The 20,987-nt window shown below is 42.9% G+C and overlaps 1 protein-coding gene across 4 annotated transcripts in view; it reads left to right on the forward strand.

Annotated features, from left to right (window-relative positions):
- MECOM (MDS1 and EVI1 complex locus) overlaps positions 1–20,624 on the forward strand; it is a 331,033-nt gene extending 310,409 nt beyond the window's left edge. For 2 of the 4 annotated variants that reach the window (XM_050308404.1, XM_050308407.1), the window contains 8 exons: positions 2,229–2,255; positions 9,410–9,576; positions 10,959–11,036; positions 12,817–12,986; positions 14,056–14,200; positions 16,957–17,193; positions 17,754–17,940; positions 18,927–20,624. In XM_050308404.1, coding sequence (XP_050164361.1) covers positions 2,229–2,255; positions 9,410–9,576; positions 10,959–11,036; positions 12,817–12,986; positions 14,056–14,200; positions 16,957–17,193; positions 17,754–17,940; positions 18,927–19,061 — 1,146 coding nt within the window. In that variant the 3' untranslated portion in view covers positions 19,062–20,624. The remainder of the gene's footprint in view (positions 1–2,228; positions 2,256–9,409; positions 9,577–10,958; positions 11,037–12,816; positions 12,987–14,055; positions 14,201–16,956; positions 17,194–17,753; positions 17,941–18,926) is intronic. The other 2 variants (XM_050308405.1, XM_050308406.1) reach the window with 1 other exon arrangement.
- Positions 20,625–20,987: the final 363 nt, after the last annotated feature.

Raw genomic sequence — 20,987 nt, forward strand, 5'->3', positions numbered from 1 at the left:
TTGCTTTTCTCCACCAGCACCACAACCTCATTTTGTCTTTCTCCTCCTTTCCTGAGGAGATTTTGCTAAAAATTTGAGTTAAATCTTATGTGTGAAATGAAATGCTCTGTGGTATTTGCAGATTTGAACCCCTTCTTGACAGTGGGCTCTTTCATTTTAGTACTGATGGCACACTATACACATCTTGTATTTTAAGCACACAACCCATGAGCTCCTATCTCTGGTTCAGGTTCCTCTGAATTCTTGGGCAAAACACCCCAATAATCTGCCACCACTTGCTTTCTTTGTGCCAGTGAAGTCCTAAGTTGTTATGTCCTAAGTTGTATATATTCTGAAATATGGGACTTCTGGAGAACTGGGAAGAGCAGCTGATGGCACATATGGTTGCAGATGCACAAACATGATGCTACTGCATGGGTGAAGAGTGCAGAAAAACACCCTGTTCTAGTTTCAGTTTCCAAAGGAAGTGTTGGATCTAAGTATTGAAGTATTTAATAGTATTTATGTGCTATAAATATTTATGGCATTATATAAGTATTTTTAAGTGTTAAATTAGTATTTAAGATGTATTAAAATGACTGAGAGTTTATGTGCAAGATTTTATAGCAGCTCAACACTTCTTGCTGAGATTACCTTAAATAAGTTAAGTTTGCCTAAGTAGGAAAACAGCAAGTGAAAATTCCCATTTCACAGCAGACAGTACTAATGGACAAACAGGACCCCAGTCCTCTTTGTGTCCCTGGTGTAAAACCAGACTGGTTCTTCTCCATCCTGTGACTTATTCTCTTAGAGCAGCTAAGGGGCTGTAAATTAATTGTAAATTACTTAAATGAGGGCATTTTAGGTACTATGTTGATGGGAAACCCGGTATTATTTTGCTTAGTGCTGTCTGACTGTTCAGAAGGTGTAACTCAGTGTGGTTCGGTGCAGTTGGATTCAGGGGCTCTGAAGGTGTCACAGGTCTGATGCCAGTGTTATGTTGGGTGGTCAGTGGGTGGGACAGGGGCTGTTGGGGCAAAGATGACTGTTAGGAGTTTGGCTGTGGTGGACAGAGAAGGAGCTGGATACTCTTCCATGTAGTGTTGTCCAACTGAGTTCACTGGGGAACCGGGAGTCGGGCCAGGATGTCGTAGGCGTGCAGGTGAAACGGAGACGTTGGGCATTTTCCCATCAATGGGCAGGATGTCGGGATTTCACCCTTCCTGTTTTTTCGCAGAGGGTTGGTTAAATCCCTTGTTGGTGCCAGAGGAAGGTGCCAGTGCTGTCACCACGTCCCTCAGTGTGGGGAGAACGTGTCGGATGGCAGGGCTGGCCCAGGTGGGGCAGAGCCATCACCCTGTGGCAGGAGGGAGGGCTGGCTGTGCACCTGCCTTGCTGAGCCCCCTCCTCCCCATTTCCCACCTGGGCAGTTGAATAAAAAAACCCAGGGTAAAGCCTGGCTTCTGTTTTATCACTCACCTGACTGAGAGGGGTAACGTCTTAAACACGGTGTGAGACGGATCCGTGCAAAGGTCAGGAGTGTAACAGGCACTCTTAGTACATTGTAAAAGGAAAGTAAACCACCAGCACATGTCCTGTCAGAAAGGTAAATGCCAAAAAGTGCTGTCTTGCAAACTTTAATAGAAAGGAGCCTCCTGTTTGCAAAGGCAGAACCTGGCTTGGTATTTATAGAGGGCTGGGGAACGGCGGAAAAGCTGTTTTTCCTTTATGGTCCTGTTCACCCCTGTAAAAGTACAGGTGGGGAGCGCTCCACAAGTTTTCATTTTCTGCTGGCAGGACTTTTCCATGTAAAATATCTCCAGAATTACTGTTTGTGTCCTACAAGCTTGTGTTTCTGTAGGTGAATTTATTTCTGAAAATTACCATCTCAGGAAGAAGGAATTTCTTTTTTTTAACTGGGTAATACGACAGCAAACAGATGGATCTTTTGAAAAGGTTTCTGAAGTAGAGCTTAAAGACATAAAGCCTGTACTCCTTATCCTGTCCCTGCCTGGGCAAAATTCCTCCCAGTGGCAGTGGCCCAAAAGCTATGAAAATTAGAAAGTTTAATGGCATTTCACAATAATTTTTCATAACAAGGATTACATTTTTAGGAAGAGCATACCCCCCCTGCAACAGGATAACATTTTAATTAGTGTCTTTAAATAAAATCTTAGTAGGTAGATTGATTGCAATGAGGGTTCCAACGCGGGAATAATATGTTGTTTTTGTTTCAATTTTGCTCCCAGTTCCAATTGCCTGATCAAAGAATTTGGGTAAGTTCATTGCTTATATTTTTGATTTAATCACTGTGAAATAAATTGCATAAGAAAAATATAATATGAAAGATAACTTACCGCTCAATTATGGAGCATGCCATGCTGTCCTACAGGGTGTTGTAGCTGTTGCAGATAAATATCCTCTTATGTCAAATTGGCTTTATTTTTACGTACCTGATCCTGCTGGTTTTATTTGGCAAAGGCAATAGGAGCTTTACCTGAGTGAGGGTTTCAGAATGCAGTCTTTGTTTATATGTAACTGAAATTTTTCCAAACCATTTCCTTCAGAGATGGCAGTGAAATTTTCAGGCTGAAATCTTGTTAGATTGCAGTAGTTAATAAATATTTAATCTGCATTAAAATACAGAGCCTCAGAGGGCTTAATGTTTCCCTCTCCCTCTCCTTGACTTCAGTGGGAGTTAGTCACTTTAATAGTCACTTTAATAGTCACTTTAATAGCTTTGAAATTTGGAGCTTAATTGCTCATTGCAGTGCTTAAAGCAGAAATAAAACGCCCATTTATTTGCTGCGTTTAGGTCAAATCTGTCCTGTGTGTATACTTACATTGTCCCCCGAAAACGAACAGGAATTGTGCTTTTAGTACTATGGGATAAATTTGAGCTCGCTCTTCTATTTTTATAAAAGGCTATTTTTAATAGGTCTAAATTGTTCATGAAAAAAAATAAGAGAGAACTGCAGCAACTGCTTTTGCAGATGCAACTCAAATAACGCCGTGTTCTGCCCTTGCGTTGCTGGCTCCTCAGCTGCAGCGCTGAACCCGTAAATACTCGTCCCAGATTTTTCCCAACCTTTGGGCTTGGGAGGGGAGAGCTGGAGCCAGGAGGCTGCGGGTCCTGACTCACTCGCTCGTGGCTCGCAGAGCAGCATGGACTCATTTCACAAGACAAAGCCAGAATTTTGCAGAGTGAGCTCCGGGATCTTCACGTGCTCCTCCCCACGTGCATGGGGCTGGTGTGGGAGCCCCCAGAGGTGCTGCCCCTGCAGATGAGCACTTAGCCCTGCTCTCCATTCCCTGCCGTCTTCAAAAGCAGTGATGGACCTTTGCTTTGTGCACACATGGCTTTTAATCCCACTGTCTTCCTGTGAAGTGATGGTTTATACTGCAAGAGATGCACTGGGACCCTGAGCCTAAAGGAGCTGAGGCACTGAAGGACTCCTGTGAGCGCCCACGGGTGCTGAAGGAGCTCAGCAGGCAGGAGGTAGCGTTAGATGCCAGACTGGGAGAGCCCAAGAGCTGGTTTCCAGACATTGTCCTTGCTGTAGAGGGAATCCAGTGTAGGACATGAAGGGGTCATGGTAGAGTTTGTGATTTGACACCCTTAATGCTCTGCTTTCAGAAGAGTGGCTCATTTTGGGGATATTTGGGAATCTGAAAAACCCGGCGCAGTCTGTTCCCTCTGTCTGCTTTCCTTGACCTTGGCTTGGTCCTCAAATTTCCATCATCCTACTTCTTTTGTGAGTGTACAGCTCCTGGCCATGCTCATGCTCTGAGCAGATCCAGCAGAAATAGGTGTTTAAAACATACAGCGACTGAGCAGGATGCTGATTCATGGATGAATCTCCATCTTGGGAGATTTGAATGTGTCACACAAGCCTTTCTATCTCAATTCCCAGTTGCATGTGCCATATATTTCAAGATTATTTGAGATAGTTTTTCATTGTTTGGCAGGAACCCTATAGTACAAATCAATGGCCAACACCCTCTCTTGAATGGATCGGGATTTATTTGATCTGCTGACTCTTTTATCCCCCCTGGTCCCCTCAGGAGAAAGTTGCTATAAAGAGGTTCTGTAATAATAGGCACCCATTATCTGCAATAGCTTTATGAAAAAACATTTAAAACAATTTTACAAATAAATGGAAAGGAATTTGGTGAGCGCATTAGCAAAGGTTTTGTTTTGCTGCACTTATTTTTAGGACACGATCCATTCTGTTAGCTCAGCTAAATCCCCACCAACTGCATTCATACTAATAAAGTTATTCTGGAACCGTACTGCAGATCAGCAGGAGTTTCTCGCTACTGCTTCATAAAGTTCAGCCACGTGTGATGGGTCCCTTGAACGTGAATATAGCTCAGCCAAGTTCCAGGACTGGATGTCCAAATACACCCAGTTACAAGACAACAAATTCACAAGTTGTAGTTTTTAGAGGCAGCGTTATAACTTGAGCTGGGGAGGGAGAAATCCTGAGCTTTAGTACTCGGATTTTGAAGATTTCTCCAAATAACAGTAGTAAAAATAGAAAGCGAACACTTGAACAGTTTTCTTTCCCAGGAGTTGCAGCCATAAAGTCAGTTGTTTTTGTGACAGTAGCAATGAAGGAGTGGCCCTTGTGAAACGTGAGGTCATGTAATTCATGACATTGTCTGCGAGATTATTCCGTATCATCAGGTTATTCTTAAAAAGCAGCAACAGCAAACCTCTGCTTAATTTATGCCACTTATTCCTTGGTTGGTTAATAAATTTTAAGACAAATGCTCCAGGCCCCTGCTGATGATATCTTGCCCGTTGAAATGTTTATAAATACTTGTTTTAGCCGATTATGGTAATGTCTGCATTTTTGAGTCGGAGCTGGGGAATTGTGACTGCACATTAGTTTGCGTCAGTCGGAGGTTAATAGCCTCTCAGGGAGCAGGAGGGAGGTGGGGGAAAGCTGCTTCCTTTTCCAGACATCTGGACACAGATAGAATCAACAACTCTTATATATGTAAATCAAAAGTTACTGTGCTATATAAAATACTGTCATTCACTGATCTCAGATTAGGAGCAGAAACGACTTGTCCATAAGGCAAGAGCTGTATGTAAAATAGGTAATAGGATCTTCTCGCTCTCCTGCCTCCTCGGAGAACTTTCTCCATGGACATGGCAATTACACTAATCCCACCCTCGGGGTCAAGCAGTGCCTTCCTCCCCATGCCCTGTTCAGGTATCACAGCCCTTGGGCACTTGGCTGGGGTGCAGACCCCCCAAAAGCGCTGACTGGTGGCTTGAACCACGTGCCTGCTTCCCTGGTGGTTCCTAGGGACCATCCCTGGAGAGATGAGGTGACCATGAGCACCCACAGAGCCTCCCAGACAGATGCTGTCACTAACCACTCGCTACAGGAGTTTGGAGGAGTGATGACCAGTAGCATCTCCATGGCCCACACAACCCCTACAGGGGGCACATCTTGCTTTGCCATCAGCAGTAATGGTGTTTTGAAGCAGGAGGAGCTACTTCAGTTGTGTTTCAGCTAGAAATTGCAGAAGCAGGAAAGTCATCTCCTGGGTTAATATTTAGTCATTAAAAAAAGGAGGCGGGAAAAAAGGGTAAAAATAAAGTAGTGATTTTTACAGTCATTGGAGATTATCAGTGAGTCCCCCTTGGGGTGTCTTTGAGCTCTGAACTGTGACCTGTGTCTGTAAATGCCATAGGAAAAAGGGTGATCAGGAAAAGAGCAGAGTTTGTGACTGTTTACTGAGAACAGCCAAATCCAAAGTTGTCTATGAAGGTTTTGCAGAACAGTCAGAGAAAGCTGAGTCACCAGGATTAAAACAGCAATAAAACTTAATGTCAGTAAATACCCAGTAATACCAAGGGGAAAGTGTGACTCTTAACTAATGTCATTCAGGAAAAAGATCTTGAAGTTAATAGTTCTATGAAAATATCTTCTGAGTGCTTAGCAGAAAGAAATTGAAAATATCATTACGTTATAATGCCTTCAGGTCTTAAATAAAGCCGAAGTCCCCCTCAGAAAGGACATAGAATTAGAAAAGACACAGAAAAGTGCAACAATGGTGATCAGAGGTAGGGAACAGCTTCCACACAAAAAGAGACTAAGTAGATTTTGATTTTTTCAGCTTGGAAAAAGATGCCCGAGGGAGCTGTGCCCCAGCTCCATAGCCCATGAATGGTGAGCAGAACCTGAATGAGAAGTGGTTATTCATTAGTGTTAACAATAAAAAAAAAATAAAAAGAGGTGCATACAGCTGCATTATCAGGCAAAAGGCTTGGAAGGAAAAAAAGCCAGTATCTTTTCATATGCACCTAATTAAATTGGTGAACTCTCTCTGACAAAAATATAAATGGGTTTGAAAAGGGTTTAGCCAAGTGAATGGGAGCAGCAGCAGCTGATGGCCATTTAGCACCATAAGTGAGGTGCAGCCTCCAGTTAATGCTCCTGCACCTCTCGGTGCTGGGGCACGACAGGAGACACTGGGAAGAAGGAAGGTCTGTCCTGTGCCTACTCTCCTGCCCATCCCCTGGGGCCACTGCTTGGAACCAGGATACCCCCTTCCAAAAGCTTGTGCCACAGGTTTAGAATTCCTGCTTGGTTTTGGTGCCCGAGTTGGTCCTTGATGTGACCAACCCCCAGATTTCATACTGCTTGGTTGGCATTGTGCAAGCAGGCTGATGAGCGGGGGCTGTCTGCCTGCACTTACAGAGCGATGGAATGATGTGCTGTGGGTCTGTGCTGGCAAGATTTTCTGGGCTGGAAGACACCCCCCCCTCCCAGCCCAGGTGCTCATCTCATGATGTGTATTTACATCCTGAAGGCTCTGAGCACCATCACACTCCAGGACTTCGTGAGAAAATGCCCCAGTTTTAGTTCCTTTGAGCCCTACCTCCAGCAGATAGTACCAGCTCTAACTAATCTGACAGTGCCTCTTATCAGCAAAGCCGTGGGGCCAAGCTCTTCCTGTTGGTGCTGGTCCAGTTCTTCAAAAACATAAATCATTCCAGGTAACTGCACATATCAGGCCATAGAAAAAAAAAACAGACCAAAACACAATAGTCATTCCTATGGTGAGAAATGTATTTTTAGAAAGCGAGTAATACTTTAAAATAATTGGAAGTGCTCGTGTTTCCTCTGGATGAGGGATTTAAGATTAGGTGCAGATTTCATGCGTATTTTGGGACTGATGTAATCCTGGAGGCAGTGTTGGAGGTAGCACTGATCTGCATCGCTGTACATTAAAGGAGAATCAGTCTCAATTTCTCCTCTGCAAAATCCTGGAAACGAGAACTGGAAAAAAAAAAAAATCAACCTGACTAAACCATTTTAAATGTAAAGGGGAAAATAGTTGCTCTAATATATTACTGGGGGCGTGTGCATGAGAAATGGTGATCCAAAAATGATTTAAACCCACTAGATAATGAAAAGGACTTGAATATTAAATATACATAAATAAAACATTTATTATACTTCTCAATACCCTTATTATTCTTCACCATAAATATGTGCTTTCATAACCCATGCACTGTCTTGTCACTGCTAATCAGCCCAAAGGCCAAAGGGCATTTTTCATTCAAACCATTTCTTTTCAGCAGCTGTAAAATAAAGGAGTGAATTTTTTTTTTTTGGGGGGGGAACAATTAGAAGGAATTAAAGGCAGTGGAGTTACTATTGTAAAAGCTCTAGGAATCAATTCTGACTAAAGGAAAAGATGGAGTCGTATAGAAAGAAATGCATGGTAATGTTGAGTTGTATGGGTTGATAATGACATCTCTGTGCCGAGATAGAATTACCTCCTCTCCCAGCAGCATCATCATTACATATCTCACGCCTGTGATCAGTACACGTCAAAATCCTTCATATTGACAAATGTGCTGTCCACTTGCATCTGTGGAGAATGTTTTAGCAGCTGAGTGATTATGAATCAAACCCCGGAGCTTACAGCCCCTACTGCCTCGCAATGCTTTCACATTTGTTGCCTGACAAGTAAATGTATCTTGACTTCCCTCTGAGATTTTTTATTTTTTTTCACCGTGTTTGATGAAAGACATTTGGCAAATTGGCAGTGGTACCCTGTACGTTGCAATTTGTACTCAGCATTAGGAATCTGAGCATGAAATGAGAGGGCAGGCTACAGGCTAAAAGGGAAAAAAGCGACCCAGCCCAAAGGCAGAGCTAACCAGCCTGGAAATAGTCATTCCAGGAGATAATGGTGTAATTCTGCCAATTAAAATAAAATTAAATAAACCCCAACAAACATGCAGTTCTTCCAGTTAAAATTTCGATTTTCCAACAATCAGAGCAGTCTTTTGTGCATTTTGAAGAACGGCTTGTGGAGGTATTCCAGCTGAGAAGCGTTCAGCATCTTGTCTTTCATATCAATTCCCTTCATCTTTACAAACAAGATACTGCACAGGGCTCATGCTGTGGTTTTTGTGCTCTGTAGGTGAGATCTTGGCTTGCTTGCTTTTCGTTTGTTTGTGGTGTTACAAAGAGGTGGATGGTTACTCTCACCTGTCAGTAGGCTCAGCAGCATTCTCTTCAAGTGGCAGTGTTTGAGGTTTGGGAGGAGTTTCTCGTGGGTTGTTCCAGACACCTTAAAGGAAATCATTCTCCAGAAATTATTTAATCCCCACTCCCTGCAAATTACAGACAGCTAATCAAGGGTGGAGACATTCCAAAGCACAGAGGATTTACAAGCAACTAAATTAGGCAGAGCAGGAATGTTAAGAGGTTGTAGAAAAATAGGATGGACATCTAACAGGTAATGTAAATACAGAGCACCAGACTCACCAAAACTTCATTCCTTGTGTGTTTATCTCATGGTCTTTGATTGTGATGGGCAAGAAAACTGGCCTGAAGGGTTGGATGTGGCTGAGACATTGATGGAGCCTCTTTGGATCTGGCTTGTTGCAGCCCTTGGTTGAGCTACAGTGTTCATAAGGTTTCCTCTGCAATATTTGTCCTCTGCAAGTCCTTAAAAAAAAAAACACAAATGTAGGAATTTGGTTATTGTTTCTGTTGATTTGGTCAAAATGACCAGTGGTTTCAGTAGATGGGACGCATAGACTCATAGGCACACACCCACAGAACATGACTGCAAAAACTGGAATTTGACAGAAGCTGGGACTTAGGAAGAAGTGAACACTGACTGATTTAGACGTTGTGTGGAAGCAGCTTTCCATTATAGCAATTAGGACAGCACCCGCTGTAGGTGGCACTATTCCAGGTGGGACAACATCTTGGCCACAACCTCACTTAACATGATATTTGAGACTTCAGCTCTCCGTTGGCTGTTTTTTCCCTGCTTCTTTTCACTTGCCAGTCTGTGTTCCCAGTATTTTGGGTTCCCGGTGAAAGCAGAAAGGCGCGGTGGGATTTACCCTGACGGGTTCTGCGCTCCCTTTCCCTTGCAGATGTCGGCCATAGAGAACATGGCCGAGAAGCTGGAGAGCTTTAGCGCCCTGAAGCCCGAGGCCAGCGAGCTGATCCAGTCGGTGCCATCCATGTTCAACTTCCGCGCGCCGCCCAGCGCCCTCCCCGAGACCCTGCTGCGCAAGGGCAAGGAGCGCTACACCTGCAGGTAAAACTTGCTCCCTGCATCCCCAGGACTCGCTCAGGGGGTCTCCTGCAGGCACCACAGTGAGACTTTTCAGGGCTCTCTGTGCCCAGCAGAACACGAAAAGCCTTTTTCCTTGGCGGTTCTTATTTATTAAATTATGGGTGTTACGAAACAAAGAGTTTTCCCTGTATCATACCGGTTTGATAAATGAGGTGGAAACTTATTATATAAACAGTCCTTTTTTTCCCCCAAATTTTCTCATCGCTTTCATACATGAAAGTGTGCTTTCATTATTGATTTTTTTGATCATAAACTACAGACGTGTTTTCTCTCAGGCTTCTGGTTTTAATATCCAAAGGGATCGGTGATAAAATACATGACTTATTAGGACTCATGTGTACAGACTTAAAAAAAAAAAAACAAACCAACCCACAATGCAGATAGTCATTGAACGTGCACCCAAAATGAATGGGAGCTTTGTCAAGGAGAGTGGAATTAGGCTGTGTGGGTATTTTGAAGGCTTATACATCACGTTGTGGAAAAATAAATGGGATGGTAAAAAGTGAGGGGATGCAATCTTCAAAGTCATCGCGTGGAGCAACCACCACTCTCATTCACCTAAGAGTGTGCTGTGTGTGCTCTGTCCCCATGAAAATATGGGCTCAGTGTCCTTAACAGAATGGGCCAATTATAAACTGAATATTAATATTTTACTTGAACGAAGGGAGAGAACTCCGGATAATTTTTTTTTTTTTTTGCCATTATTTTTCCTGTGACACATTATCGAGTTTGGAGAATGGTTTTTAAATTGCATTATTTAGGTCTCTATATCATCTCCAGAATGTGCAGACGTTTGACAGTGGCATATCGGCTTATCTGATCTTTTTGAAAACATGTCACCTTCTTTCAAGACATGTTGTTATAGAAACATACCTTGATGGATTAGGTCTTTGAGTCTTGTCTGCTCTGATCCTATTCAGTGCACAGAACGGTGTCACGTTTGCTGACACGTAGAATTGGTTGAAAGGTTTGAAATTTGCTTACACGGAGGCAGAAATCCAAGGCTTTAATAACAGATTCTCTTGATTCCAAATCTGAATGAGGCTGATAATCACCTAGTGAGCTTGGAAACTTGGGGTGATCTTTAAAATCGCTGTGTTGTCATATATCTCTCCCTTGTGCACAAGCAAAGCTGGTTGGTACCAGTGGTTCCAGTCCCATTCTCGTGTGTGTGTCAATCCCTTACATTTGCTGGATGCTTTTATTGAGCTGTTGTTACACCAAAGCAGTGCCTATGGTACCATATATTAATGATTCCACTGGGGCCATGCATCCAGTGCAGCTCAAACTGGGACAAAGCCATTGAGGGTCATGTTGTCTTATCAAACCTTCTCCTATCACAGATACTGTGGCAAGATTTTCCCGAGATCTGCAAACCTGACACGTCACCTGAGGACGCACACTGGAGAGCAGCCCTACAGGTACCACGACCCCTCAGCCCTGTCTGCGCTGTTGTCAAGTGGTCTTTAAGGTCCCTTCCAACCCAGAGTATTCCAGGATTCTGTGAATAAAACCAGGGAATGGGTGCTCAACATCCTTTCAGGGCTATCTCCAGCCCTTCCTCCTTAGCACTGATGACCCACCGTTGCATTTTGGTCGCTTTGTGCATTCGATGCTGATACTCAGTGTTGGAGCTGCATGAAGGGGGAAATTTTTGGTCCTAGTTAGTGAAATTCTTTTGGCTGAGGCAGCTCCCCAGCACTGTCCACAAGTTCTGCCTTTGCTGGAGGGATGGCTGGCACTGCTGAAGCAGCGTGATTGAAATGATGTCCAGTAGGGCTCATGGGCATATTTCCTCTTGCAAAAATGTTTTTTCTTAGAGTTCTGCGGTGTTATTTGCAACCTGAAGTTGGGTGATTTGTCAGTCATCTGATTTCTGAAAGGTCCCGGTTGCAAAGGCGTTACTGTATTTATTTGTTTCCTGCCTAATCTGGATCCTGTCTGAGGTCTGCTTGACCAAAAACCCCGTGTGGGTGTACTCTCCTGTTGATAAGAATATATGTGTGATACTGAATCCAGGACAGTCACATGCAGAAATGTGTATAGAAGCTTCACCTTATTGAAAATGAAAGACTAATTTAAACTGGAAAGAGGCCAGTTCATGTTCCAGTAAAACAAATGCACAGATTTCTGCATTTTATGAGCTGTAAAGAGCAGAGTAAGCTCATTGTTTGTGAGGAAACAATATAGTTTTTTTGCCTCCAGTCGCTTTGGGAAATGAGATTCACATCTGATTTTATTGAAGGAAGGTCTTGATGCATGTTAAACCCGTCCACTGCATAAAAGCCACAAGCAATTAGTAGCATAATGGACGATTTCAGCACTAAAAAAAATTTGACATCATTGACAAGCGTAAGAGAGGCACGGGAGAAGTAAAAGATTGAAAAAGTAAAGTGGTGAAGACTGTTGGCTACTTGCCAGCCAGAGAATTTGGAATAGTTATAGTATGACTTAGTAATGGCTTAAAGAGCAATACAGTAAAGGCTTTAGGGACTCCAAATCGCTACAGAGTATGAAAATTGATGCCTCTGGTACCAGAGTGATAGACTAAACTACTCACATTGGCACGGTATTAAAGGTTGGGATTGTTTATTGCTGGTTTTTGCAAGATAACCAAATTTCCTCTGGGATTAGCAATCGAGCAAGCTAATTCCTCAAGAAGAGATTTAATCACACAGTATAATTTAGAATAGGAAAAGAAATAGCCCTTTTTACCTTATTTGAGCATTAGAAGAGATCTGTTTCATGTTTTTTCCAAAAGTGTTTAATTGTATTGTATTGGCAGCACATGAAACAATAGAGTTATTGCTCTACTGTTTTCAAACTTCCCAACTTTGCGTGCAACAGTTTTAAAAACATGGGACTCAATTACCATAGCTAATTTGATACCATTAACTCTGAAATATTATGCTTACTCCTAAAGGCAGTATTTAAAATATGAAGTCTAATGTGAATTAAAGCTGAAAAACCAACCACAGAAATGAAGTGTCCATTCCAAGAGCACAGCTCTCCAGTTATTCAGCCAAAATTTGTCTTTATTTCAGGGAGGATTGTGCCTCAGTAGGGACCAAGGAACTGCTGTTGGCTACTGAGACTGAGCCCAGGAGTTGCTTCACGTCTCTTAGGACAAATTTTACGTTTCCGGCTACTAACAAACCCTTTTCTACTGACTTGTTTTGGTTTGTTTGGTTTTTTTTTCAGATGCAAATACTGTGACAGATCCTTCAGCATATCCTCTAACCTGCAGAGACATGTGCGCAACATCCACAATAAAGAGAAGCCATTCAAGTGTCACTTGTGTGACAGGTGTTTTGGTCAACAAACCAATCTCGACAGACACCTAAAGAAGCATGAGAACGGGAACATGTCTGGTATGTATGTCTTTGCCCTCCCCAGCTTGCCCTGTGTGCCGTGTCTGGGGGCTGCACGTTCGCTGTCAGTGCTGCCGGGTGTCAATGGGCGCCGACCGCTCCGAGGAGTGTGGGGGGTTGGAAAATATGCAAGTGCCTAAGCTCTGGTGACATTTAAAGTGCTTTGAAAATCGCAGCATAAACTCTCCCCTTGTATAACTTAAGACCACTGGATGATGTCCTTTCTTTTGGTTTTAATTAAGCCAGACCATAGTGTTTTGAGAACAGGCTGGGTAAAACTGGTTTAATCCCATCACCGCAATCACTTGGCTCTCAGTGGGAGTCCTAGATTTAGAGTCTCAGGGGGCACTCTGAAAGATTTTCTTGGCACCTTCTAAAATATTCCCACTGTCAGGAGCTGAAAAGTGCTGGCTATTACAGAGGTAATGGTGCCTCTCGAGGCCCAGAGCAAATCGGTCACCGCACAGCAGCAGCGAAGGCAGGGGCTCGGAGGGGATGTCATTGCTCTGGTTTGGGTATCTGCAGAGTTTAGTGAAAACCTCTCTGCAGTCCTTCCAGTCTGCATTTCCCCTCACTGGAAATAACCAGGTGCATGCAGTGAATCCAGAGCTGTCCCTTCCCTGATGCTCTCTCAGTGCTAATGAACCTGGGTGATTATGTCAGTGGCTGATCCATATTATAAGCAGATCTGCATATTAGTAGCTTAAATGACGTTCTGTTTGCTCAGTTCAGCCATTGGTCTAAGAAAGACAGTTATTGACTGACAGTCCTTGAATCACAAGGGACAGGAGGGAGATGTTGAAATAGATACTTGGCAAAAGCGATTATAAACCATGGAAATGGCACCCAGAATGCAGCCAGTCATTTTGGCTGGAAACCACCTCTGCCCATGGGTAATATACTTCTCTTCTAATTGCTGGTTTTATGGCCAAAAGCTGATAGATCACTATGACCAACTGTTTCTGGCTCTCACCCATTTTAACCATAGTTTCAGTTTCATTTTGATTTAAACAGTTAGATATAGAAAATGTAAAAGAGCAGCAACAGAAGTCATATGTTTTGTTTTAAGGTACTGCAACGTCTTCACCTCACTCAGAACTGGAAAGCACAGGGGCAATCCTCGACGACAAGGAAGACTCTTACTTCACAGAAATTAGGAATTTTATTGGAAACAGCAACCACAACAACCAGTCCCCCCGAAACTCAGAGGAGAGGTGAGTTGTGTCTGGTCTGCATTCAGAAGGTGCCACTGCTCCTTTTCCAGTTTTGCAGACTAAGCCTGATTTCTCACTTTTGATGATGTCTGGAGCCAGAGTTATTTTAGAATCTGGTTGCTTCAGTGGTCGTATTGGTGTCTTGTGGAAAGAAATGTGTCAGTTCTCTCCCCATCATGCATGAAGATATTCCAGGTGGCAGATGCTGGACTGAAGGTTCTGCCTGTGAACACATTTCTCCTTGCAGTTTCAGATTCCCGTCGTTCATTTAAGCCTGTTGAAAAATTCCTTCACTTTGCATTCACGGCAGAACAGGTGAATTCTACATCCTGTGGCTACATGTATGGAGCCTTAGGATTTAAGTGCAATATAAATGTGTAATTAATAAAGTAGACTAAGTTAAATTCTTGGGTCAGATGAAAGGTTGTTACTGAAAGTCCTTTCCCGTAAGTAACTCAATCCCAAGAAAGATGCTGACTAGCCAAAAGCCCGTGAGGCTGTGGGTAGGCACTGGTAGTCCAGAGTGCTCCAGCATGTGAGAGAATTTTTTTCTTCTAAGATTTATTAAGTATATGGGTGTTTGAATCCTTCTGAACTAACAGAAGAGAGACCACTTCTAAATATTTTCAGCTAATAAAAGTACAGCTAAGCAGAAAAGGCTGTGGGGTGGATACACACATGAGCCCCACATATTTCTTTGGGATTGGTGTTGCATTATGCATTATTTGGCCTTTTGAATTGGCATTTCATTATCAACATCAAAAAGTTCTTACTCTTGGTGACAAACTTCGCTGTCTTCTCAATTTCCACATGCCTTTGTGAAGGGATAAAAATGGTGGACATAACACAATTTCCACAAGAGTATTGGATTAAGTGATTACATGCATATTCAAATTTCATTCCATCTTGATTGGCAATGAGGGTTTGGGATTTTTTTGCTCGCACATCTGGTCTCAACATGTCCTCCGACAGGAAGTCAGCAAAGTGGAAAGGTTGCTGGGTTGTGCAGTGTTTCCTTTCTAAATTTGGCACTTCAGACTGCTCTTGACGGATATTTTATCCCTGGCAAATTGCTGCATTTGAAAGCATAATTAGAGAATCTGTTTTCTTAATCACATGGCTTTTGTTACTTTGGTTGTAGTCCATCTCTCTTTCATTTCTAGCAGCCTCAATTGAGCATAACAAGCACGTTGGCAGCCCAAACTGTGCTCAACAATTTCTTATTTCTGCCTATTTAAATAAAAGATGATGAAGAGATATTGCTCTGATGATCTTAGAGGGGGGTGGCTGCTTCAGCTCCCTCTGCTCTGCACAACCTCAGATTTTTTTGATACCGCTATAAAGACAGACCGTTCCCTAGAGCACTTTTTTAAAATGCAGTACTAAACTCATGGCAATCAGTTGGAATTTGCTCGGAAAATAGATGAAACTGTTATGTTTAGGAAGACGATGCTGTTGTGTAAGAAACCAGCTTTGCTTGCGTGCACTCCTCAGAAAGTCCACGTGTTGCAGCAGCAAGTCACACGTTAAACCCCAAGTAGGCTGGTAGGGCTCATCTTATCTTGCTCCAGCTTTTGGTGTATCCCATATTGTTCCACAGAGTTTGAAGCACACGGAGTCTGAAGCAAACTGCGTGCCGACAATAACGTTTCCATTTTTATAACTGTATTCCTGGAAGAGTTAAGGACCTTTTGCACAATGAGAACAATAGATGAATCAAGGCCTCTGTGCTACATAATGTGGCAGAGCAGATACAGTGGTAGCGTGAATTCAGGGGGCTCCACCGAGTGCATCCCGTTCACGCCACGAGTACCTCTGGATGGGCGTTTGTTGATGTGGTGGTGCCGAGTTTCTTTAGCTCCCATTTCATGTGGTGGATGCAGTGCAGATGCTCCGAATCCTACGGGGTTGAGACCATCACCAAACGAGCCCCTTCTTCAGCGTGGGTATTATGTCCTTGATAAAAATCCCATAGGAAGTAGTTAAGAGAAGTCATTGTCTGAAAGCAAAGGACAGCGTAATTACAGCGCCTGGGCCAAATGGTTTTCCATGTGTGTATTGCTGCAGTTACTCATTTAGTAAGAATAAATGCACTTAAAATGCTATATGACCTTTTGTTTTCATTACTTCTTGCCCTTCAGATCAGTTCATAATCTTAATTCATAATTCAGCATGGAGGAGTATTGCAGGCCACTCTTCAGGTCTTCAGCTCAAGTCCCTTAGGTTCCCATGTGTGAAATCCATACGTTCAGTGAAGCAGCATGGCCTCCAAATGGGTGGTAGTGTGCAAAATTAATTATGCATGTAATTTTGACTTTAAAACTCTGAATGTGGTATTGGATGTCATTTTTTTAAAAATGCTGGATCTGATTTTTAGCGTTTCTTGGCCCCTGCAGCTCCTTGTTAAAAGGCAGTGAGTTGTTTTGCCCAGACTGCATGTATGATTGGAAACATGAGATGAAATAATGCGTGAGAAAATTTGGAATGGATATCTGAACGTACCTCTGCTTGAACAGTAGTTTTAGCAGGGCAGCAGGAAAATCCCATGCTGATGGTGCTGTAACATCCCACTGATTTTTGAGTGGAATTTTCTCCAGTGCTGCCTGAATGTCTGAAGCTAAGCAAGATATAAAATACAGAAATCACTTTATTCTGCTGGGACAGATCCTTTTCAGATCTGCCTCCAAGAGTCTACTGGTGAGGAGCTTTCATATCTGATTTGTGTTGATAGCTCGGGTTTGTTTTGGTACTTTCAGAATGAATGGCAGCCACTTCAAGGATGAAAAAGCCATGGTAGCCAGCCAGAACTCGGATTTGTTGGATGACGAAGAGGCAGAAGATGAAGTAATGATGGATGAAGAAGACGAGGAGAGCGACATGGCAGGGAAGGCAGTCAAAGAGCCCGTCACGAGTGACATGCACGAGGGGACTCCGGAGGAGGATTACGAGGAAACAAGTACTTTGGACATGAACTGCAAAGCTTCCCCTGGCAGGTTGGTTCCTTCCGAGTATTGGCGTGCCCGATGCGTGGAATAAAAACAATAAGCCATACAAGGATGCCAACCCCAAACTGTGCCGTGGGAACCGGTCCGGAGTGGCCGATTTCCCAGTTACAATAGCAACGTGTGTCCGTGTTTGGGTCAATACCAGCCCTGCTTCCAGCCTCTCCGTGCAGTCTGTAGCCCTTGTTAGGAAAATGAACTGTGCTTGGGGGAGCTATTGTCAGGCTCTGGGTGAGACAGGAAACAGGGTGAGACAGTTTCATGGGAGAGACGTTATCTGCTCCATGAACCGTCCTGGACCCTTTGCAATGGAAGGCTGTGGGGACACCAACAGAGGAACAAACTGTCCCTCCCCCACTCCCACTTCCCTCCCTTTCTTTAGAACAGAAAAGGGAATTCCTTTTATTTCAGGATCACTGTTCCAGGAGCCAAGGGGGTTTATGAATGTGAAAAAGGGGGAAAATACCCAGATCTGTAAATCTGTGAGAAGACAAGGGTACAACAGAGAGGATCATTGAATTGACATTAAAACCTCCGTGGTGTTTTTGTAGGTATAAAGAAGAGGAGTATAATAAGACTGGACTTTCAGCTTTGGATCACATAAGGCACTTCACAGATAGCCTCAAAATGAGGAAAATGGAAGAAAATCAATACAGTGAAGCTGAATTGGCAGCTTTCAATGCTTCCCAGCTGCCAGAGGACCTCAAGCAACCGTTGTACAGGAAATCCAAATCCCAGGTAAAAGCTTAACTCAGTTAAAGTGTTATTGTCACCAGATACCCCCAGGATTAAGCTGTTAGTGTGTGGCAGGCAGGGTTGTTCCAGCTTAGTCAGATGGGACTGTGCTCCATGTCCACAAACCTCAGGCTGCCCCAACTCCCCCTGTGCTCCCCCCACTGCACCCCAGAGACATGACAGGGTGCTTGGGTCCCTGAGAATGGAGGATTTCCATACTTTTTTCTTTTCTTTGTTTGCTGTTTTTGTTTCCTGTCTGCCACCCACTGAAATGCCACGGTAAGAACTAGCCCCACACCCTGCTCTCAGACAGCCAGTGTGGTCATGCTGGTGCTGTGGAGTTTTGCTGGTGCCTCCCAGGGGTGTGACTTGATATTCTGGCTGGCTTGGCTTTCTGGTAGTTTTTTTTTTTTATACCCTGTTGGATGTTACCACCTTAAGGTCCTCAGTGTGTTTTACAGACAGCAATGACTAAAATTATATCCTAGTGCTATTTCTTGTAATTTTTTAAAATATTTTTTAAACATTTTCTTAAACATTTTAGAGGGTCTTTTTAGCCCCTCTAAAAGATTCCTGTTTTAAAAACTGCAGAATATGCATGTAGGAAAGGTCAGCAAAGGAGATGTTGGTGAAGCATAGGACCAGCCAAGGGATAATGTGATTCCTCAGGCTCTTGAAAAGAGCTTCCTGTGCCAAGAATCTGAAGGCAAAGGAGACTTTGGGACCTTGTCTACTATCAAAGGTTTCTCAGAGCTTTGTGAAACCCAGATGAAAGAAGAAATTATTACTACTATTAGCGAGTGGAAAGTGTCGGTGAAAGGGCTGACAGTGGGTTTTACCTAATGCATTTTCACTTTGTTTCAAAATGAGTTGAGAACAGTGGCTGCAGCCTGAACGATGCCCCGGCGGGGTGGGGGGTAGCGCCGGTCCACGCTCAGATCCGCGCCGCGGGATCGTGACCTCTCTGTCCTCCTTCTGTCCCCATCCAGGCGTACGCCATGATGCTCTCTCTCTCCGACAAGGACTCCCTTCATCCCGCATCCCACAGTTCTCCCAACATGTGGCACAGTATGGCGAGGGCGGCCGCGGAATCCAGCGCCATCCAGTCCATCAGTCACGTATGACAGTGTGAAGCCGTACCGAGAATGGGACCAAGTCCAACCCAGTAGCATGGCTCTTTCATGTATGACTATTTAAAAAGACTGCTGAGCAGAATGCCTTATAAATCTGCAGGGTCACTCATTTAAAGTCCGGTGACCTTAAACTGAATAATTTTAAAAAGAAAAGAAACTATTTATTCTCAATATTTTTGTTTTGCACAGCAAAGGCAGCTGCTGACTTCTGGAGGATCAATGCGACTTAAAAAATAAAAAAAAAATGTTTCAGTGGATTATGTAAACGGGGCCGGGAAAAAGTGTCTTCCAGTTCACCCGGCTTTGAGGGGCAGGGGCAGAAGGGTTAAGACTGCATTGATACACACATGGGCACTCCTTTAAAGTAGGAACTGAATTGATTTTCTTTTTGTATAAGATAGTTTGACACAGGATTGGGAACAGTTGCTTTTATGTACAAATCTCTTCATTAAAGCTTTATGCATTTTAGCCCTTCAAAGAAAGAAAACAGTTCTATCAAATGCACACTATCCATCGTAAATGTAGAAAGAAGTAACAGGGAATATTTTGTTCTCTCCGTAATTCTTTTTGCCTTCTCAACTGCATTGTTAAAAAAAAAAAAAGGAAAAACAAGGAGAAAAAAAAAAGACAGAAAAAGAAAGAACTCTGAGAAACAATACATAAGAGGCTTGTGTATATTGTAAACTATGAATGTTCACTACTCCAAGAAGCTAAATCATCCAGATAATTCCGTGAAAGCACCGCGTTCATCGACAGCACCACTAGTTCGAATCATTGTAAGGAGATTTTAATTTTCGACAATCATGTCACTATTTTGTTGTATTGTTTCCCTTTCCCCCCTACCCTCTTAATTTCTTCTTTGTGTTGTGTGTACCATGTATTTATTTGTTGGCAAACGATTGTTTGTTGATTACAATAGCACTGTTCCTGTAACAAACAGCACTGCTCCAGTCCCCCACTGCGTTACGATGTAAGGCACCCATGTACTTCCAAAAAAGTGAGGTGAACTGATCTGTGTATATGGGAGTGCAAAACAGTGTTGGAAATTTTCTTACATTCCTCTTTTATTTTATTTTTTGCCTTTTAATGAACTAAATAACTAATAGATGCGACTTAGGTTGGTTTTTTTTGGTTTTTTTTTGTTTTTGTAATACAGTAAATTGATTCGATTGTATAAACAGTTATAATTTCTTCATGAAAGCATGATTCTTCTGATTAAAAAAACTGTACCCAATATTTTATGCTGGTTGTCTGCGAGCTTGTGTGATGTTATGTTCATGTTAATCCTATTTGTAAGATGAAGTGTTCCAAATTTATGTTTTAAAAAAAAAAAATAAATAAAGAACGGAAGGTATTCAGTTATTTTTTGGGGTTTTTTTGGCCTTTAGTGAGGGACCAGATTTATTTTTCCTTTTGTTTATAATCTCATTTTGAAATAATCGGCAAGTTGAGGTACTTTCTTTAAATGCTTTGTACAATGTAACTGTTACGCATTTCAGTACATTACTATGGGAGGATCAACTTAAAAAAAAATAATAAAGGACTACAAAACTGAAGGGATCTATTATTGTCTTGGTTTTGTCTGGGTTGGGGCAGTAATGGGCCATTTTTTTTTCTGCATTCTGGGGAGCAAAGATGGGTCTGTGGGATGACGAGGATAAGGGTAACCAGAGGACGAGGCACAGTGAGGTGTCTTGGACTTGGCCGTGCAATTTAGGACCCAAGTCAGAGCCTCTCAGTAGACTGTTGAAAGGGTTTAGATCTGTCCTCTTTAAGTTTCAAAACACTACCTTGGAAAAGAAGAATATTTTAAGTGTTTTTTTTTTCAGGAGGGATTGGTGCAATGTCACCTTCAAAGAGAGTTGTGGAGCCTTGAGCTTGGGCTGATGTTGCACCCACCTGCTGCTCGTGGGGACA

This window comes from Myiozetetes cayanensis, unplaced genomic scaffold (genome assembly GCF_022539395.1).
Source record: "Myiozetetes cayanensis isolate MyiCay16 unplaced genomic scaffold, myiCay2020 scf13, whole genome shotgun sequence".
NCBI classification, from domain to species: domain Eukaryota; kingdom Metazoa; phylum Chordata; class Aves; order Passeriformes; family Tyrannidae; genus Myiozetetes; species Myiozetetes cayanensis.